Below are 20,484 nucleotides of genomic sequence, written 5' to 3' on the forward strand. Positions count from 1 at the left end.
CAAGATCGAGAAAGGCTACAGGCGGTTTGCATTGGATCTTGGATATGCTAAACGAACGGAATAGCCATTCCGAGATGACTAGTCTCTGCCTTCGCCCCTTATTATACGCTACTAAGCGAGGACCTTGATTCTATAACAAGAGGAAGACACAGTTCAGTAAAAGGCTTAGCTACCGCTCTTAGATCCGCTAGCTCATCGTACGAGGGCCAAGGACGCTTTTAAGAGTAGAGATAGTATAACTCGCGTCTTTGTATTACTGATTTATATCGTTCTGTTGGATTATTAATATTGTTCAGTATGGGTGTTTCAGTGTGTAAGAAAAAGTATCAAGGATAGTTAATAAACCATCCAGATGATTAAATTATATTCAGTGAAGAATATCCAAAAGGCTAACATCTTGATCAAAATACACAATAATCGCCTCACTATCAAGCACCGAGACAGTCCCGTGACCGTTTTCAACAGTGACCTTCTCCTGCACCATAGAACCGTCAACAAAATGGCCTTTACCCCCGTCAACAGTATGAGACCACTGCTCTCCAGCCCAAGTAACATTATCTTCATGACCACCAAGATCGAAGCCCATAGCCGAAGTACCTTTCTCAGCGTGCAATCTCCGAGCATGCAACGACCCGACGCCAGCATCAACATTCAGAATAACCTCAGTACTACCGCGGTCATCCTTGGAATTATGATCCCACTGCTTCAGATTGACAAGTGCAACACGCACCAGCTTCCCTGATTGAATATTGTACATCGCAAATGCACTAAAGAACTGCGGAGTGCCGGGTACATCAATCTCAATGACCTTCCCAAGGGAGTCGCCCTTCCCCACGAAGTCTGTGATAAACGCGGCAGCAGGGAAAACACCCTGCACAGAAGGTCCGCTGGTTTGTGGGCCTGTATCACTGGGAATCCAGAATGAATGCGTTGCCTCTGGGCGCATGGTGTTAGAAACGCGTTTCACGCCGCGTGCCATTGCTGTCAGGTGGAAGTCGACTGCCCACAGAGCTGCACCAAATGCGCCGGCAAAGCTAATCGGAGGACCTCCTAGGGCGCACCCGAGTTCGGAGATCACGAAGCCAATCTTGCTGTCGGCTTTGTGGATGTATTCAATGCCTCTTCTCATTTTGGGGAAGCGTTCCGCGATGGCGTGGTGGTTCATGAGGCGATCTTTTATGATGATGTTAGTCTATATCCTTCAGAACGTAAGTTTAAAAGATATATGATACATACCCTGCAGCGCCTGTGAATCATATTTACCCCCTTCATCGGCCTGGTAGTAATGCTGCGCAGCATACTTGCCATATCCATTTGCATTGAGCTCGTTCTTGAAGACCTTCCGCAAGCCAAAGTCCTCCCCGTCCCCATCGCGCTGTTTGATCACCGTCCACCCGATATCACCCAGCTCAAAGATACGTCTATCTTCACCCTGCAAGCCCAATTGCTCAATCGTCCGATTCTCAATCTTCAGCGCCCTATCAACATACTGTTCCACACCATATGAATAGTAGTCCGGTTCATTTCCTAATGCAATGGCATTAAGACGCTCTTTTCCAAGAGCACGATAAGCCTGCCGAACAAACTCCATCGAATTAGGAATCCAATCCTCATCCTTGCTGTCAGGTTTAACAGGGATCATAGGAGCCTGGATGGTCATGGTTGCGCTCTGGAACCGCTTGAAGGTATCGAAATAGCCCCGGCCAAGTACAAAGGTATCTTCACTTGAATATGGACAAGAAGGTCCACTAGCGCAGCGAGCTGGTTCTTCTTGCGTTAGGTTGACCTGCACCAGGTCACCACTTGTACCGCCGATACGGATGATTAAGGGCTTGCTCATGCGCGAGCTGATGGAGTTGATTATGTTTTCTGAGAAGTCGGTGTCGAATTGGGGAAAGAAGGCGGTTTCGAAGCCGAAGCTGAAGAAGTCGGCTGGGACGTGGTAGGCCTTTTCTGGGGCATTCTTTTGGATTGTGAGGTTGTGCTGTTGGGTATCTGCCTGTGCTAGAGCCGTAAATAGAACGGCTGTTGCTATTGAGGATAACATCCTTTGGGTTTGTTTGATGTTTGGATTTGAAATGATTCTCGGGAGATATTATGGGCTGCCAGCCTCTATACTTATACTTGGGATGTACAGTACACCCCTGGGGGTTCTGCTCTGTCCATATAATTGACCCACATGGTAAGGAGAATCTTGGGGGGAATCCCGTATCAGGGATGACAAGTGCGTGGGGTATGTTCTCTGCATCGGTCTCGTCGATCGTGTGTTGACGGGGGTTAATGTGGACTGTCGATACTTCTTATTTTGGTAGTAGGTCATGCGTATAACGGGGCTCAAGGCATCACTTTTTTCAATAGACCCGGTTTTATTTTGACTAAAATATGGGACGATACGCCGCGCGTTGTCATGATCTGCGAACTTGCATACATCTGTATACTGGATAATGCCTGGCAAATCTTGGCTTTTCCTTTTCGTTTTAATGCTCGCCCCTTGCCGCTCGGGAGAGAGCTTGTTATCTGATCGAAGAATCATCGATCGATCTTTTCACTTCTTTCCGCCTAAGTATTCAACCATGTCTGCCTATAATATCCTTCAAAAGGGACATCCTAACCGGAGTGTAACCCCTACCCTCGCCAAACCAGATGCCCTCTTTGGTTCACTGCTTAGAGGAAATTCACGACGACCAACAGTTACGACAAGTCCTTGATCACTCTCTCTCTGATGATCGCGATATCCGCCATCTCTCCGGGGCGATGGTTGATGCCCTAAAGACAAACAATATCTAACTTGTAAAAGAACTACTCCGTCGTAATCTGCTGTCACCAATCTATGTACTCGAAGCTGTCAAGGCTAAGGCAAAAGACATCTTAACAAGCTTCTTTATAACCTCCTAGGATATCAACAAGTCAATGGATAGAACAAGTTCCCCCGTTCTTGCGTGAGAAAACCTATTCCACTCTAAAAAGTACTAGTTAGGTGACATTTGTTTACTTCTAGCAATGCACTCGGGGACCGGGTAATAACTATATGGCTTCTTGATCGTGGCGCGGATCCTATACGATGCGACATCGATTACACCCCCTCTCTCACGCCGTCAAATACGCCGATCTGTCAATCATCTATCTTCTAGATTGTGGCGATAATGTTAGGAAAGATCAGCTTGTGCATAATGCGATTTACAGAGAGTCCGTCCGAAACCCTCGAAGTGGTCAAAACCCTTATAGAGAAGGGTGCTCCGTTCAATTCTCTGATACGAAAACCATCAAGCTTCTTAGGACATGTACCCTTTTATGAGGGAAACTCCATTACATACGGCAGTGGATCTTAAAAGAGACGACGTTATTATATACCTGGTCAGCAAAGGAGCAAACGTGAACATTGAAAATAGCAAGGTCAAATGGCCATGTGTGTGCAGATGAGGACACCAGAAGCCAGATCAGCAAGATATCCTAAGCCGAAGTGTCTTGCACGCATCTTTGTGACCTCTTTCCCCTTCTTGGACGACAAATGGATTCTTGTTAGAATGAATCTAATTGGGTTAGTTCAATGTCCGCATACTGGGGCCACAGTGGAGGTCGAGTGCTTATTTTACATGTAGATCAAAAATAGCTTACCTTGGAGCAAGTTGACTCCATATGACTCGTATATTTGAAGATCATAAAATTGGCCCGGGCGCCGGCCAGGCTGGATCATCCCTGAGGTGGAACATCGCCTCGAAATTATTACATGTACATGTATTGTATTCCGTAGATCAAATTGATGTTTAAGTTACTCCAGAGCTGTGAGTTAGCTCAGTGGCAAGTTTACGAAAGAAAAATGCACTTTTCTGAGGCCATTCCCTGATTAGATCGAGAAGCCGACAATCCCGGCTCTCACCACCTTACACATGACAATCGGCCCGTTAATATAAATGCAGGGGTGGAGAAACGAATTGCCGATCTATATCCACTTGCTTCATTTTTGTGAAAATCTGTCAATCTTTTGCCTCGATAATGTGGCCTCGCTTGTAAATCATTGATGGCAAACAACAGGTGATTCAATGAAGTCATTTACTATTGGATTTTCTTGATCCGATTGTACTTTTTCCGTTGCAAAGATCAAGATGTATAATCTCAATCGGGACGAACAAAATATATGACATCAACCTCCTCAGGGGTGATTCATTGAATGCTTTAGGGGCGTTCAAAGAAAAGCATCGATCGCACAGGGGTTGGTTCCTATTGCAGTGTGCTTTCACGGCCCCAATAATTTTCTTTTATACAGTTCATATGTTTAATGTTGGGTTTGCAGATTCCATGCAGTGATGCCTCTTAGCTGTTTAAACAGGTACAGTAGCCAGTGTATTGCTAGTGAACATCTTCCTATCACTATAGCACTTAAAAAACGACAAAAGATAAGTGAAGAAAGCGAAAGAAAACTAGTTAACGCATTGAATGGTCGTCGCGACGAGAATATATTTTGTGTAGATACTGTCCAAGACTTCATGCGTGACACTCGATACACATATGACCCTTGTTGTATAAACATCCACAAAAGCACAACGAGAACAGCATATACCACAAACCCCCATTCAAAGAATAGCAGTAGCGTTCGCATGCGACGCAACACCACCTATAACCCAATTAGCAAACCAACCAAAAGCCTCAAGAAAAGGAAAGGAACATACCAGGCATATTAGCCGGAGCACTAGTAACAAAGAACGACCACTTCCCCTCTCCCGACATAAGCTAGCCAACCTCTCTAAATCCCACATCTCGCCAATAGGAACACCCCAAAGCGCCAACAAACTCTGATGCAAATAATCATGCTTCGGAACCGGCCACACCTCAAAAGTCGGCGAGTCTCCAGCAACAGCAGCAAAATAGCAATCATGTAACCAATCCCGCACAGCCTGCTCGCGCGCCACTCCCGCAAAGCATAGGTCCTCGTGGGACCGTGTTGCTGCCGCATAGCGTTCCTCCGAGCTGAGTTCATGGTACTTATCTACGAAGCCCGAGCGGATGAGGAGGATGTCTCCGATGCGGATGTCGCCGCCTTGTGATTGGGGGCGGAGGTCGAGGCCCTGGGACGTTGCGCAGGCTTTTAAGTCGGATAGGGTTATGCTGTGGTTTGTGTTGGGGTTGTAGGGTTTGTTGTGTGTTTGGGCGTAGTGATAGTAGTCTAGGAGGATTCCTCGGCCGGCTATGCCATGGTTTGCCCAGTGGTGGATGCTGCAGCGGTGGTTTGCTGTTGGGCCTAGGAAGTCGGTGCTTTTGGCCTGGTTTAGGTCAGGGTTGAGTTGGTGAATGGGGGTTTGGGATAAGGATGGCGTTGGAGCGTACATACCCCGTTGTAGAATAACTTGCTGTCAATGTGGGAGAACTAGGACAGCATGTTAGATCGAAGGTGTGTAATGTAGTAAACTGGGCCGAATTCGACAACTTACATGCCTAAATCCATCCCATTGCGTCCCACTCTGCGTGTTCATGGTATATGTATCATCATAGGAGATATCTGGAGCGACTGTCTTGATATTATGCTGGAATACCTCGCGGTCAAAAGCAGGTTTTTGAGGTACCGTGAGAGGAAGGCTGAGCAGTATACACTGTGAGCAAAGTAATATTGCTACGATATTGGTTGTTCTTACTCCAGTCGAACCATTTCGCCAGTCTCAATTTCAGCAGTAGAAGCCTTGACCCGCTGCGGTGTTAATAGATTCAATCTACCAAACTAGTATTCAATCAGTTGCAAGGAAAGAGAGGGTAGGTGTTAACAGTAGCAATAACCAACCTCATCATCTTTTCCCCAGACCCAAGCAGCGCCTTCCGGTGCACCAGCTAATTTTGGAAGATCTTTGATTGAAGGAAACTGCGTGTTGTTCGGATTCCAGGGTAATTGGTCTGGGATTTGGACCGAAGACATTTTGGGGTTATTGCTAGGCGGCTTGTTGTCAATATGGCTTGAGATGGCGGAAAGCCGGGTAGAACTGCGAGATACCATAATAAACTGTCGGAGGTGGGGTTACGTTTTGGATGGATCTTAAACTATATGGTACCGAGTTTGAAGGTGGGCTTTATATGAGAGGGGTTTATATGGACTGGAACTGAGTATATTGGAGCCGAGGATAGGTCTGACATCCCGAGGCTAAGTTCGGGTCTACAAGTATTCTCGGGGGTTGCAGGGGATCTTCATATTGATACATTGGGAGACTGATATGTTTCGGTGGAAAGCCGGGGGATGCGGAGAGAGCAGTTTTCCCCACAATGACGTGTAGAGTATAGGGAAGCTTGGAGTTACAATGGTTCGAAGTGTACAACACTTGCGTAGGCCGATTGGCCTCGTTTTTGCCATTTTCATTTGAAGGGAGGTTCCCCCAGATGGTATACACACATAACGATGTCTACCTCGCCAGTGGCGGGATCGAATCTACTCCATATGGAGTGTTCGTGGTTCATCTGCCACTTTCTGCACAAAACATGAGGGAAATAGTCGCCCGATCCGGGGATTCCTGGAAAGACGCTGCAGGAAGGGTATGCGTGACAGAGAGAAGAAAAGAAAACTAAACAAAAAAATGAAGCAACACCCATAATTGCCGGTTCGCAAAAGTTATTGTATGGCCATCCCAGTATGCCCCCCAAAGCCCAGATCCCATTGCGCCGAAGACAAGAAAACGATTCAAGACGAGTCAACCGTGAGTATTCGTTTCGGTTGTTTGTCTTGCCACTCCTAAATATCAAAAGACATAGAAATCATCGCTGAAAGGACATGAGAAAAGTGAGGATTCGTTTAGCCCTGGGAAGGCACACCGGTGGACTCGGACTGAGGCCGGCCTCCACGGCCACGACCGTAGCCACGGCTGTATCCACCGCGACCACGTCCATAGCCACGGCCACGGCCACGTCCGCGGTAATTGGGACGGTAGCCATCAACGCTGCCTTGTCCGAAGGTCTCCATGTTGCGCTTCTCCTCCTCGCCGCGCCACTCACGACCACCAACGCGCGCGGTGTTCTCTTCGCGGTCACGAGCTTCACTCGAGATGTTGTCGAAGAAGGAGGAGCGGCTGTACATGCTGTTGGTGGAAGAAGCCGCAGCGTGGTTGGCTGCATCCTGAGATTCCACCTCCTCGGCATGAGCCTCGGCCTCGGCGGCAGGGACTCCAGTAGCAATAGCCTCCTTGACCAAATCCTGCTTGTTGAACTTGGCATTGGCGGTTTCGAAATCGTAGTCGGACTGGGGGACTTCGATCTTCTTGTGCTGCTGGTGCTGGATGTGGTGACGAGCACCTCCGCGGCCACCACGAGGGTGTTGGTGCTGGTGCTGGTGCTGGTGCTGATGCTGATGGTTCTGGTGACCTCCGCGACCACCGCGAGCACTATCATAAGGACGCATGTTGTTCATCTGCTGTGCAAGAGCGTTCACTGGTGCATCGGGCTGCTTCTGAGCACCGGGCTGTGGCAGCTTTGCCATAGCGGCAGCGACAGCAGCAGTGGCAGCTGCGGTAGCATCGGTGATGGGCTGGTTGTTGGCGCGAGGAGCGGGGGCAGCTTTTGGAGCCGCGATCGGAATAGCAGGCATCACTCGGCCACTCTTGTGGGGGATAGGTGCGGGGGCCGAGCCGACAGAAGCTTGGACTTCAGCCACAGACGGCTTAGACTCGACCGGTGGGGGCGGGGCATTCTGAGCGGCAGGAGTTGCGTTTCGGCTGTTGGGCTTGCTGATGACCTTATCTCCAGCGGGAAGTTCAGAGGTGGGCTTCGGGGCGGGGGCAACACCTGGAGGGCCGGGGCGCTGAGGACCAGGCTGCTGACCAGGGGCCATGGGCATCGGAGGAGCGAATTGGCCGGGACCAGGGGGGAAACCATGACCAGGGGGAGGGTACCACCCAGGAGGAGCACCATAAGGAGGGAAACCAGGTCCAGGGGGGAAAGGAGGAGGGGGTCCGAAACGTTGGCCATAAGGTGGGTAAAAGCCCTGTTGGAATTGGGGCTGCTGGGGATAGCCGGGAGGCGTCTGACTGGCACCTTGAGGTGGCTGGGGAGTGCCTTGAGGAACATTCTGGGGCCCTGACTCGGGTCCTTGGCCAGGAACGGGTCGTTGCATGCCCTGTTTCACAGTTAGCACAGGTACGCATAATATATGCCCCAGGGCGAAGTGAGATTGATCATCAGAAGGAAGGCAACGGAAAGCTCTACATGGTTTTGCGCATTCAGAACAGGTCTGTGAGTTTACATCCGAAATCTTTCATCACTTGATCAATTGGCCAATAGGCCAGGGTTGTAGGATTCAATGGAGGTTGACTTACGCCAAGAATCGCAGGGTCGTCGGGTACGCGGGGTGCTTCTGGCTGTGGTGCCTCCTTTTGCTCCTCTGAAGCGATGCTGATATCCTTCACATCACTGCCACGGAAGACGATATATTCGTAGACGCTGGTGGAAGGGGGAACCTCCTCTGCGGGGTTACCCCGGCGTCCCTCAGAGCCAAATGACATAACATTCTCGAGAGCTATCGTCGAGGCTTCGGGGTTGATTTCGTGGAGTGTGCCGACATAGCTAAACCATTAGCTCGAGTCATAGATCGCAAACGTAGGAGACTCACCGAATGTCGCTCTTTGAGATCAGGTTGAAACGCTGACTGCCAGGTGTTAACTCCCTCATTACCCCAGAACCTCAGAGTGCGGACTGACCCAATGAGATGGTTCATCTCCATGATTGAGAACTGCGCGACGTCGCGCGGGGGAACGAAAAGTAAGAGGGATTAACGGTGACGAGATTGAAGATGAGATAGGGCGATGTTGCGAAGAGAGAAGCGCGTAGAAGAGCAAAATCTGTGGTTTTGTGGTGGATTCGGGCTACGGCGGACTGCGCGAGCTCGGGTAGCAGTTTGACGAGGCATTGGCGGGGGAGTTTGATAGCATCAACGACAACAACAATGACCACTTCTTCCAATCGAGATCATTTCTTTCAGACATCGTGGGTTGCTGCCTGGGGAGTGTATTGTCAATACTAATTGATTCTGTAGCGCTTCCCTGGATGAGCAGGAGCGGAAAGATGCAAAGTCTCAGAATACCAACGGGAATCCCATCCGCTTACAGGGAAAGATCCTAGCAGTCCATTCAGACCCATTGAACAATGGTACAGTTTATGTGGCGCAAAGTAATGGCGCCGTGAGAAGGATCATCCTTGCTGTACGTGCAGCTCTACTCGCAGATCATTACCAATTCTCACCTTCTACAGACAGGAGAAACCGCCAAAGTGTTTACAGGGCCGATGGCTCCTGTGACAAGTCTTTGTGTGAGCCCCGATGGAAAGCTCCTGTTTGCCGGGTGCTGGGACAAGGCTGTCTGGAGCTGGGATACGGCCTCAGGCCAACCCCGCCGGAAATACGAAGGCCACACCGACTTTGTCCGCTCAATCACCAGTGCGAGACTCCGTGGAGAGGACCTGCTTATTACCGGTGGTGCTGATGCACAAGTTCTGGTTTTCAAAATCGCGAGCGGTGAGCGCATTGAGACCTTCAAGGGTCACGCTCGAGGCATCCAAGACATTGCCGTCGACCCTGAATCGGAGAGTACTCTACCCATTGTATTCAGTGCGGGTAGTGATCGGGAAATCCGCCAGTTCAGCATCTTTGATAGCAGAAATGTCCCTGAGCCTCTGCTTCCTCATGAGACCAGCGTTTACAAGCTCTTCTTCGACAACGATGGTGACCTCTGGACTGCTTCGGCCGACAAGACTGCCAAATGTCTGGTTCGTGAGAATGGGTGGAAGGCTAATATGACCCTGGAACATCCCGATTTCGTGCGCGATGTTGTCATCCATGAAACCGGAGGCTGGGTCGTGACCGCTTGTCGCGATGAAGAGGTTCGGGTGTGGAATCGATCGGTAAGTGCTTTCTTCTCTCTCGGCGATCGTTTTGGAATATGCTGACCGATACAGACTGGCGAACTCTATCATACTTTCTCTGGTCATTTCGAAGAGGTTACTGGTCTCGTTCTTGTCGAATCAACCGTTGTCAGCGTGGGTATCGATGCAACTATCCGCCAATGGTCCCTTCGACCTGATGAGCTTCAGAAGGCTGTTGAGCTGGCCAAGAAGCCCGTGGTCGAGGAGGAGGATCCGAAGACGGAATCCATGCTCACTGAGGAAGAAGAACGGGAGTTGGCCGAACTCATGGATGAATAGATGGTTTGATACCCATTTTGTTTTGAATATTTGCATACTTGGAAAACTATGTGCAAAAATGTTACCATGTTAGAAAGCTGTCGTCTTTAGGTTTGATCATAGATCACAGGTATGACGCTGTACAAAAGGCGACCCGATTTGATGCGGCATGATTCTTAAGCTGTGAAACCTATAATTTCGGCTGCGGCTGCATGCCATTCGTTTAAGTCTTATCTATATTAATCTGTACGAAATATCAAGATGCATGCATGTTCATTATCGCTCTAAGGTGGTCACAGACATCACTATCCAGCTTTGACATGGTCAGAGCTCATATTGTTTCAATTTGATGACGTGAGCTATAGCAATTATACACACATACATCTTAAAAAACTACCCTCATTGATTAATATCTCCGAACTGAATAATCTCCTCTGAAATGTACCGCGTACTTCCCACGTGACATCCCTGATGCAGCCATGACGCACATGGCCGATCTCCCGCGTCCCCTCGACCTTCGCCCCAACCCCGCCTATGGCGCTTGCTGTTCTTTAACCCCCCAGTCTTTTTGTCACGCTATATACCTTATTCCAATCATACGTGGGGCACAGGTAATCTACTCCGCGGTATTGCCGGATCCCGTTAGTTAGCCCTCTTGAGTTGCGGCCTAACGACCATTTGAGTCTCCCAGGAGGGAAAAAGTCTCGATAACTGTACCATCCCGTCACCATGGCAGCCTCGGGTGTCCATTCACATCCCCGCCATGAAGTGCCCGAAACAGGGCCCAAAATGGTTAATCGCTTGGAGCAGAGCAGATCTCCTTATGTGAGTGTGTCTTCGAGAGGTACTTGCGCCACGCTGACAGATTACAGGTCCGAGGACACTCGAACAACCCAGTAGCGTGGCAGATGTGGGATGCGGAAGCTATGGAGCTTGCCAAGAAGCATAACCGACTAATCTTCCTTAGCATCGGGTACTCTGCGTGTCACTGTGAGTTCTGCTCTAGGTACTAGCGTAGGGGTGGTCTAACATTGTACAGGGTGCCATGTTATGGAGAAGGAATCATTCATGTCACCGGAGGTGGCGTCAATTTTGAATGAGTCTTTCGTCCCGATCAAGGTCGATCGCGAAGAGCGTCCAGACATTGATGATATCTACATGAACTATGTCCAGGCCACCACTGGCTCTGGTGGTTGGCCTTTGAATGTCTTCTTGACCCCAAACCTGGAACCAGTCTTTGGTGGTACTTACTGGCAAGGCCCGAATTCACACACTTTTATGGGTCCCGATGCCATTGGCTTCGTTGAGATTTTGGAGAAGCTGAGAGATGTTTGGCAGACACAACAGCAGCGCTGTCTTGATAGTGCCAAGGAGATTACCAAGCAGCTGAGGGAATTCGCCGAGGAAGGGACACACTCCCACGGAGAGCGTGAGGTTGACGAGGACATGGACATTGAGCTTCTAGAGGAAGCCTACCAGCATTTCGCATCTCGATATGACTCGATCAATGGCGGATTTGGCCGCGCACCCAAGTTTCCTACTCCCTCCAATCTCAGCTTCCTTCTCCGACTCGGTGCCTACCCGACCCAGGTTAAGGATATTGTAGGGCAGGATGAGTGTGAACAAGCCACTGCCATGGCCGTCACCACATTGGTGAACATGGCTCGCGGTGGAATTCGGGATCATCTCGGTCACGGATATGCCCGCTACAGTGTGACGACGGATTGGAGTCTCCCTCATTTCGAGAAGATGCTCTACGATCAAGCCCAGCTTTTGGACGTCTATGTGGATGCATTTCGGTTGACTCACGATCCTGAACTTCTTGGTGCTGTGTATGACCTTGCTGCCTACTTGACTACAGCGCCCCTGCAATCGCCCACTGGAGGATTCTTCTCTTCAGAAGATGCGGACAGCTACCCAAGTCCCAACGACACAGAAAAGCGCGAAGGTGCGTTCTATGTCTGGTCATTCAAGGAACTGACTCAAGTTCTCGGTCCTCGAGATGGACCCGTCTGCGCACAACACTGGGGCGTCCTCCCCGATGGCAACGTTGCGCCCGAGTACGACCCACACGACGAATTCATGAACCAAAATGTGTTATCCATCCGGGCTACACCAAGCAAGCTTGCCAAAGACTTTGGTCTCAGCGAAGAAGAAGTGGTCAAGATCATCAAGACTGGCAAGCAGAAGCTGCACGACTACCGCGAACGAACACGCGGACATCCAGACCTAGACGACAAGATCATTGTGGCATGGAATGGTCTGGCAATCGGGGCGCTCGCCAAGTGCAGCACTCTCTTTGAGGAGATTGAGAGCTCGAAGGCTGTCCAGTGCCGGGAGGCTGCAGCACGTGCGGTCGGCTTCATCAAGGAGAATCTCTTTGATAAGGCCTCAGGGCAGCTCTGGCGCATATACCGTGATGGCTGCCGCGGGGATACCCCTGGCTTCGCCGACGATTATGCATACTTGACCAGCGGCCTGCTTGACATGTACGAGGCTACTTTTGATGACAGCTATCTTCAATTTGCCGAGCGACTGCAAAGTAAGAAAGATCTTGTTCTTTGGATCGCATTGGCTAACATATTGATACAGAGTACTTGAACGAATACTTCCTGGCCGAATCAGGCTCTACCTCTACCGGTTACTACAGCACCTCGTCAGTCACCACCCCCGGCATGCCCGGCCCACTCCTTCGCCTGAAGACTGGCACCGAGTCTGCTACACCCTCTGTGAACGGCGTCATTGCGCGGAATCTTCTGCGCTTGGCAGCACTCGTCGAGGATGAGAGCTACCGGTCTCTAGCTCGACAGACCTGCAATTCGTTCGCGGTGGAAATTATTCAGCATCCATTCTTATTCGTCGGGCTACTGGATGTGATCGTGGGTCTTCAGATCGGCACTCGCACCGTGACAGGCGTTTTCGCTACTGCCGAACTCTCTTCCAACCATGGCGACAGCCCCCTTAGCCGTACCGAAGAACCCCTGTCGGCACGCGACCTGATCAAGCGACGGGTCCGGGCCAAGGCTGGCATGGCAGTGTCCTCATCAATCGTAGTAACCTCGCTTATCGACATCCGTCCCACTCATTTGAAAGACTTTGTCGGTAACCAGTCCTTCTGGCTCAAGTCACGCAACCCGCTCTTCAAAGAACTGAAGGCCGCCGAGCCAGCCAAGAATTACCTCATGATGTGTGAGGCGGGAAAATGCACCATAGCTGACCTATAGCGACATATGCCATGATTTACTTGATTACGTGGTGATTTCAGGGGTTTGTGGCGTTCTGGCCGTTTGGTCCTTTTGTGTACATGCAATGTAGGTTGTATTGAAATTTGAGATCGGGTCTCACGCCCTACATCTGGACCCTGTGGTGGTCTCGAAATGCCGACGCAACTAGTGAAATGGTAGAAAAATCGATCATCTAGGTCGATCTACGATCTACATGTATGGCAGTAACCCCAGGGTATGGGTACGGTGACGTTTCGGATACACTTTAGGCACCTTGTCTCACCCGGGGGGTCTTCGGCAACTAACGCCTAACGCTAGGAGTTCCAAGACTGATGCGAAATTACCGTATATTTCCGGGTTTGATTGGTCGCGTTTACAACGATCGCAATATTGTGTGCGTCGGGTGTGTTTCCGATGCAACCAATTTTTCATATCCACCAGGGACGATCCATGGGCATTATTGGGGCGCGGCTGAACTCAATAAACAGGAAAGTGATAAGTTACATGCCCTATTGGAAACGTACTTATATTGTGCTTGTATGTGGGAAAAGCGGGCTATTCATCTACTAACATTATGCAAGTTCGGAACCAAAACAGAATACAATCTTGTGGCTGAAACGTCGGCAACGGGGAATTAATCTATCTCAGATCAGCCCGTGCAGTCGAATGGGACCAGACTCAAAGCCAAGTTATTTAGTGGGCGTTGGACGGTGGGTCTGTGTCGTCTTGTTTGGCGTCTATACTTACTATGATTGGCCCCTTAGGGCAGACTGAAACTGTTCCTGGCAAGGGTTTATGCTCCCCGTCTCCATCACGGTGTTTGATGTCCCGATCTCGATGGGGTTTTTTTTCTTCCTGGTGACATTTTACTGTCCATGGAACATCCACGGTATTTTCTATTACTTTTCGTTGTTCTTTTCAGGTGTCCACTTGCACCCTTTAGTACGCGCGGCTAGTAGGGACTCTATAAAGCGCTAGTGGGAGGGAGGGTCCAGGGGCCCATCACCCTCTTTAATACTCTTTAATACACAGATCCTTAATATCTTTCTATGGAAATTAACAGGCTAGATTCATCTCTCTCGGAGAATATTTGATTAAGGTCCATGGATCCAGCCTTCTGACCCATACACCAATTGTGTGGGAATATCAGACGCGTTGGAATGTAATAAGGGATGTGCCAGGCTTGAGGGTGGCCGGGCAAGGTATGTACAATGTCAAGAGGTTGGAGAGATGTCTCTGGCATGAAGGAAAGCAATAAGTAGTAGAGAGTGCCAATTTGCATTAAGAAAAGAAGTTCGAATTTCGAACAATAAGATAGTCCTTAGCATCCTCATCTCATGAAACTAATTTGCGACATTCGCACGGCCCCACCCTCCCCTTTCTACATTTACTCTCGTCCTCCCTCTCTTCTCCCCTTCCTCCACGCTTCACTCTTTTCAGCCTATACGTCCTCTCTTTCTCTTCGCTCTTTGAAGAAAGAAGGTGTCTAGGCCCGTCATTCCTTAAGCGCCTATCTGAAACACTCCTTTTGTCAACAGTCGATCTGTTTGACCCTATCCGACCTCAATCGCAACTTCCTGGGGAAGTTTCTTTGCATCTTTGATCTGTGATCCACGACAAATATGCGTTCTGCTTTGCTCTTCGCCGCTATGGCGGCTGGCGCCTGCGCCAAGGCCGTCGAGAAGGATGTTTACGTGACCGACTGGACCACCACCACCGTCACCGAGACCGTCACTGCCTGGCCCACCAGCACCGCAGCCACTCAAGTTCTGGTCAAGGAGGACACCATTGACTCCCAGCCTTCCGTCCCCACCGATGACGCCCTGCCCACCGTCGACCTGTCCAAGAAGTCCACCGTGACCGAATCCGCTACCCAGGAGGCCGCGGCTGCCACTCAGGACGCCGTGGAGCAGGCCCCTGCTCCAACCGCTGGCGCCACCACCTGGTACTCGACCTCTTACTGGACTGAGGGTGGAGCTGCCGCGACCACCGAAGCTCCTACCTCCCTGGCTACCACCACTTCCGCCGCTTCCACCGCTACTCCCACCAATGCCTACCAGCAGGCCATCCTGTACAACCACAACGTCCACCGCAGCAACCACTCTGCCAACTCTGTGACCTGGTCTGGATCCCTCGCGTCCAGCGCCCATACCCTTGCCGCCAAGTGTGTTTACCAGCATGACACGTGAGTTTCCCTGTATCCCTTTCTCCAATTGTTCCGCAATACTGATATTTCATTCCTAGTTCCATTGACGGCGGTGGCTACGGTCAGAACATCGGATACGGTGTTGAGGAGGCCTCTATCGGTGAGATGATCACCAACCTGATGTACAACGACGAGATGATGTACTTCGCCGAACTCTACGGTACCGCCAGCCCCGACATGACCAACTTCGACGCTTGGGGCCACTTCTCTCAGATCGTCTGGAAGGGCACTGAGGAAGTTGGCTGCGCCACCGTTGTCTGCGACTCGCTCGGCAACGCCGGCGGCTCCAACGTACCGTTCACCGTGTGCAACTACTCGCCCCCGGTAACTACGACGGCGAGTATGCCACCAACGTCCTGGCTCCCCAGGGCGCTGCTATCTACACTGCCTAAGTGAATCGGGATGCATGACTGTTCATCTGGAGGAAACACACGTCCGAACTTTGTTTATATGTGGAGTTTGTGCTCTGATCTCCTCGGACCATATACCCTACGATTCCAACTCTCGCCCTTATTCCTCCGTGGCAGTTGCCCCCCTTCGCTTATCTTGATCTTTTGTCTTCTTTCCCTTCTTGATTATGTGCATGTCTAGCCAGGGCGATCTCGCTCGTGGCACTTCCAGGAGAGCATCAGTCCGTATCTCTCGAGGCTGGGGTTGCTAGTTGGACCCCATACTGTATGTATGCACGCGTGTCTGGCTTTCCTGGAAAGGCATGCAGATACCCTTCAATTGTGAATATTCTTGACATCTTGTCTCCCCCGCAATGTGTTGCGGTTCATTCTGTGGATATCAAAATCTCCGGCGTCCTTTTTTGCGAGCGTGATGTACTCCGTATGACCAAGCGTGATCATTTTTCTCAACAGTACTGGATGTAATGTTTCAATTGAAGTAACTGTAGCTCTGTTGTAGTTGTAGATCCAGATCACGTGACAGATCTCCCCGCGTCTCCCTTCGCCCGAAACGTCATCGGTCTTCTCTCCCGATACCTTCGATCCAGAGTGAATTTGGGTACTGGGACTGTCGGAGGCACTGCTGTATTTGTACAAAGCTACTCGACCTTAACATAACAGTGAATCCTCACTTCATTCATCCCATTGATATTCAACCCCGCCACAAGCTAAAGCTTCTACCTTGCAGGGTACTGCAAGGCACGTCAAATTAGGTGAGTGTTCGTGCGCCCCATCTCATACCGCCGCCCTATGGGTTCCTCCCGAACCGCCGGGGATGATGACAGCCCACTCCAGCTTCCACTCTAAGAGGAAATTCTTCAAGCCGGTCTCTGTCAATCTTACGGGATCACAAGAACCGCTCCGAGCAAATCAAATCTAGAATGTCCACGAGTCCCGCTGATATCATCTGACCGCAGAGCCAAGCTCATCCGTTTCTCCGGCGCTATCCTTGCGCTTGTCCACTGTCAGTACCACACCCGGTCAACACCCGGTGAGTGACGGCTGCTTTGCTGTTCGCAGTAAGTCCTTCTGTCCCTCCCCTTAGGTCCGAGGATCCACCCTCTGCCCTCCATCCTCTATCATTTGCATATTTATTGCCCTGTCCTCTCCGTCTCAGGGACTTTACTTCTATTGCTTTCATTCCACTCTGCCTATACATTACTCCGTACACCTCTTGCTCTTGTCACTTGTCACTTGCCACTTGCGCCTGCACATGCACATGACATAGTCTCAATGCCATCCTACTGCCTCCAAGACTGCCACTACTTCTACCGCACTGCCCTACGTCTCCTGTCAATCCCCACCGTCCTCGCTAGTCACTACGCCTAGTCTGGTTTTATCTAGCGTTCACTTGTTTCTCCCATTTTGATATTGTGTTGGAATACCCATCTAACAACATGTCTTACTCGCAAACTGCAGTCCGTTTCTTTACAACACCCAAACCACTGGGCGATGCCATGGACGGCAACGCAAACTCAAAGATGACCGGGTCCGACGCCCAGTCCCAGTCTGAGGGCCAGAGCCAGGGCCATACGGTCGTAAAACCGAATGTATCGACCACGGGACCCTCATCAGAGGTTGCAGAACTGCACAAACCGAAGAGCCAGGGCTTGACCTTTGCGAACCAGGATTCCTTGCCTAAGCTGCCTATTCCTGATCTTGAGGATACCTGTCGCAGATATATTGATGCGCTGCAGGCGCTGCAGGGTCCCAGGGAGCATGAGGATACCAAGGCTGCTGTACGGGATTTCTTGAAGAATGATGGGCCGATCTTGCAGGAGAAGTTGAAGACTTATGCGGGGTCGAAGACGAGTTATATTGAGCAGTTCTGTGAGTTCTGGTGTGAGATTGATATGGAACAAATGCTGATTCATGGCAGGGTATGATTCATACTTGAACTTTGATAATCGTAAGACGAGTTCCCCTTTCCTTGAGATGAGGATATCATCTAACGTCTGCAGCTGTTGTTCTCAACCTCAACCCATTCTTTCTTTTGGAAGATGACCCGACGCCCGCTAGAAACCATCAGGTGACTCGCGCTGCATCTTTGGTTATTTCAGCCTTGGCGTTTGTTCGGGCTGTGCGCCGGGAAGAGTTGCCTCCTGATACTGTGCGAGGAATTCCCCTCTGCATGTATCAGTACTCTCGCCTTTTTGGAACCGCTCGTCTTCCCACGGAGAATGGATGTGTCATCAGCCAGTATCCCTCAGCCAAGCACTTGGCTGTTATGTGTCGCGGCCAATTCTACTGGTTTGACGTGTTGGATGATAACAGTGACTTGATCATGAGCGAGAAGGATATCTCGCTTAACCTGCAGGTTATTATTGAAGACGCTTCGCAGACACCTATTCACCACGCAGCAAAGGGCGCTTTGGGTGTGCTCAGTACGGAGAACCGAAAGATTTGGTCTGGGTTGCGGGATATCATGACCAAAGATCCGAGTTCCAACAACGCCGAGTGCTTGAATATCGTCGATACCGCGCTTTTCGTTCTGTGTCTTGATGACACGGAGCCATCTACCACAGCTGCGCTCTGTGCCAACATGCTCTGCGGTACAAGTGAAGTAATCAAGGGAGTCCAAGTCGGAACCTGCACCAACCGGTGGTATGACAAGCTCCAGATCATAGTGTGCAAAAACGGCAGCGCGGGTATCAACTTCGAGCACACTGGCGTAGACGGGCACACAGTTCTCCGCTTCGCCAGCGATGTGTACACCGACACGATCCTGCGCTTCGCCAAAACCATCAACGGTCAAGCCCCAAGCCTTTGGACAACAAGCAGTCCCGACCCAGCCAAGCGTGACCCACGCAGCTTTGGCAACGTTAGCACCACACCCCGCAAGCTAGAATGGGACATGACGCCCGAGCTAAACATCGCCCTCCGCTTTGCTGAATCCCACCTCTCCGACCTCCTCTACCAGCACGAATTCCAAGTCCTCGACTTCGAAGGCTTTGGTAAAAACTTCATCACCTCGATGGGCTTCTCACCCGATGCCTTTGTCCAAATGGCCTTCCAAGCTGCCTACTACGGCCTCTATGGCCGGGTAGAGAACACCTACGAACCAGCCATGACAAAGATGTTCCTCCACGGCCGAACAGAAGCAGTGCGCACCGTCACACCGGAAAGCGTGAACTTCGTCAAAGCCTTCTGGGGCGAGAATGCAGCCGAACAAAAGGTTGACGCCCTCCGCGCCGCAACCCAAAAGCACACCGCCATGACAAAAGAATGTTCCAAAGGCCAAGGCCAAGACCGACATCTCTACGCCCTCTACTGCCTCTGGCAACGCTCCTTCGACGAAGGCCTCTTCCCCGACGCAGGCTCAACAGGCGGCTACTCAAGCCCAGGCGAAGCCTCCTCGTCCCCAAGACCTGAGTCACCCAAACTCTCCTCCGAACCACCCTACTCAGACGATGGCATGTCCTCACCGAGCGGAAGCAGCGCCCGCTACCGCACAACAACAGCGCCCACACCGGCAATCTTCGGTGACGCAGGCTGGGACAAGATAAACAACACTGTCCTCTCAACCTCGAACTGCGGAAACCCATGCCTACGCCACTTCGGCTTTGGTCCTACATCCGCCGACGGTTTCGGGATCGGGTATATCATCAAAGATGATTCGATTTCTTTCTGTGCTTCGTCTAAACATCGCCAGACGTCCCGTCTTATGCATACCCTTGAATCTTACCTCTTTGAGATTCGGAAGTTGTTGCGCGCTACTAATCGCAAGACTACGAGTCCTCGTACCAGCCGCGCCCGTGAGACGGAGGCTTTGGCTGAGGATTTGCAGTCTGAGTCGAATAGACGGGGGAGGATTGTTCGTCCTGGTGGTGGTGATAGGGCTGGTGTTGATACCCCTACTTCTGCGGCGGATAGTGCGTACATGGAGGATGATGGGATGGGTGGATGTAAGTTTTCTTCTATATTTGGGTGTTCTGCGGGACTTTACTGACTGGGCTTTTCTTATAGATGGTTTCTTCGATGCTGGTATGCTTCTTCATGCTTTGAAGGGCCTTAATGCCGAGCGGGAATCGCGTGGTGAGAAGCCGGCTAGGAGACGGTTTGTTGGGAAGAAGCTTCATCTTAATGAATATTGATGTAGGTAGGAAATTTAGCGATAGTAGTATTTCTTCGCATCTAGTCACATATCTAGCCGTGTATGGATGGTTCATGACTTGAAGGTATATGAAGTAGCCAGAATCTATGTTCAAAGCCTTACTTGACTCCGAGTCGGTGTCCTCAACTTAATACCTAGACAGTAAATAATCCATCCAAAACATCAAAGATAAAATGAAATAAACATATACTGTATCCAGCATAAAATATCCCCAGTATAAACTCCCATATACCAACTCTCGGCAAACAGTGGAAAAGCCCAAGCTCCGACACCGGCTTAGCCGATGTAGCCGTCTTAATCACAAAAAGCCGTCTTAACCCATACCCCATATCCCCCTCACCTCACCCATAC

General features: G+C 50.5%; 8 protein-coding genes across 8 annotated transcripts; 5 read left to right on the top strand and 3 right to left on the bottom strand.

The window, feature by feature from the left end:
- Positions 1–367: 367 nt before the first annotated feature.
- N7446_013232 (glycosyl hydrolase family 79 C-terminal domain-containing protein) lies at positions 368–2,047 on the bottom strand (the record flags this gene model as incomplete). Its single annotated transcript, XM_058521973.1, has 2 exons — positions 368–1,173; positions 1,237–2,047. The coding sequence occupies 2 exons, from the start codon at positions 2,045–2,047 to the stop codon at positions 368–370; spliced, it is 1,617 nt and encodes a 538-aa protein (XP_058365450.1).
- Positions 2,048–3,143: 1,096 nt separating this feature from the next.
- N7446_013233 (uncharacterized protein) lies at positions 3,144–3,454 on the top strand (the record flags this gene model as incomplete). Its single annotated transcript, XM_058521974.1, is given in 3 exon segments — positions 3,144–3,231; positions 3,320–3,406; positions 3,417–3,454. The coding sequence occupies 3 exon segments, from the start codon at positions 3,144–3,146 to the stop codon at positions 3,452–3,454; spliced, it is 213 nt and encodes a 70-aa protein (XP_058365451.1).
- A 987-nt stretch (positions 3,455–4,441) lies between these two features.
- N7446_013234 (uncharacterized protein) lies at positions 4,442–5,980 on the bottom strand (the record flags this gene model as incomplete). The annotated part of the gene is made up of 6 exons (XM_058521975.1): positions 4,442–4,612; positions 4,703–5,258; positions 5,327–5,362; positions 5,427–5,571; positions 5,628–5,710; positions 5,771–5,980. 6 exons carry the CDS (start codon positions 5,978–5,980, stop codon positions 4,572–4,574), a joined length of 1,071 nt encoding a protein of 356 aa, XP_058365452.1. The 3' UTR covers positions 4,442–4,571.
- Positions 5,981–6,766: 786 nt separating this feature from the next.
- Positions 6,767–8,790, bottom strand: N7446_013235 (uncharacterized protein; the record flags this gene model as incomplete). Its single annotated transcript, XM_058521976.1, has 3 exons — positions 8,576–8,790; positions 8,283–8,529; positions 6,767–8,083 (listed from the first exon to the last, which is right to left on the bottom strand). Exons 1-3 carry the CDS (start codon positions 8,632–8,634, stop codon positions 6,767–6,769), a joined length of 1,623 nt encoding a protein of 540 aa, XP_058365453.1. The 5' UTR covers positions 8,635–8,790.
- A 118-nt stretch (positions 8,791–8,908) lies between these two features.
- Positions 8,909–10,161, top strand: N7446_013236 (WD40 repeat domain-containing protein; the record flags this gene model as incomplete). Its single annotated transcript, XM_058521977.1, has 4 exons — positions 8,909–8,949; positions 8,999–9,164; positions 9,214–9,861; positions 9,916–10,161. The coding sequence occupies 4 exons, from the start codon at positions 8,909–8,911 to the stop codon at positions 10,159–10,161; spliced, it is 1,101 nt and encodes a 366-aa protein (XP_058365454.1).
- Positions 10,162–10,869: 708 nt separating this feature from the next.
- N7446_013237 (thioredoxin domain-containing protein) lies at positions 10,870–13,364 on the top strand (the record flags this gene model as incomplete). The annotated part of the gene is made up of 4 exons (XM_058521978.1): positions 10,870–10,965; positions 11,013–11,130; positions 11,180–12,682; positions 12,733–13,364. The coding sequence occupies 4 exons, from the start codon at positions 10,870–10,872 to the stop codon at positions 13,362–13,364; spliced, it is 2,349 nt and encodes a 782-aa protein (XP_058365455.1).
- A 1,622-nt stretch (positions 13,365–14,986) lies between these two features.
- On the top strand, positions 14,987–15,966 carry N7446_013238 (CAP domain-containing protein; the record flags this gene model as incomplete). The annotated part of the gene is made up of 2 exons (XM_058521979.1): positions 14,987–15,549; positions 15,609–15,966. 2 exons carry the CDS (start codon positions 14,987–14,989, stop codon positions 15,964–15,966), a joined length of 921 nt encoding a protein of 306 aa, XP_058365456.1.
- Positions 15,967–17,416: 1,450 nt separating this feature from the next.
- Positions 17,417–20,113, top strand: N7446_013239 (choline/carnitine O-acyltransferase; the record flags this gene model as incomplete). The annotated part of the gene is made up of 4 exons (XM_058521980.1): positions 17,417–17,849; positions 17,899–17,928; positions 17,981–19,924; positions 19,986–20,113. The coding sequence occupies 4 exons, from the start codon at positions 17,417–17,419 to the stop codon at positions 20,111–20,113; spliced, it is 2,535 nt and encodes an 844-aa protein (XP_058365457.1).
- Between the last annotated feature and the right edge of the window lie 371 nt (positions 20,114–20,484).

The sequence above is a fragment of the Penicillium canescens genome, assembly GCF_028828765.1.
Source record: "Penicillium canescens strain IBT 15451 chromosome Unknown utg000011l_segment0_segment0, whole genome shotgun sequence".
NCBI lineage: Eukaryota > Fungi > Ascomycota > Eurotiomycetes > Eurotiales > Aspergillaceae > Penicillium > Penicillium canescens.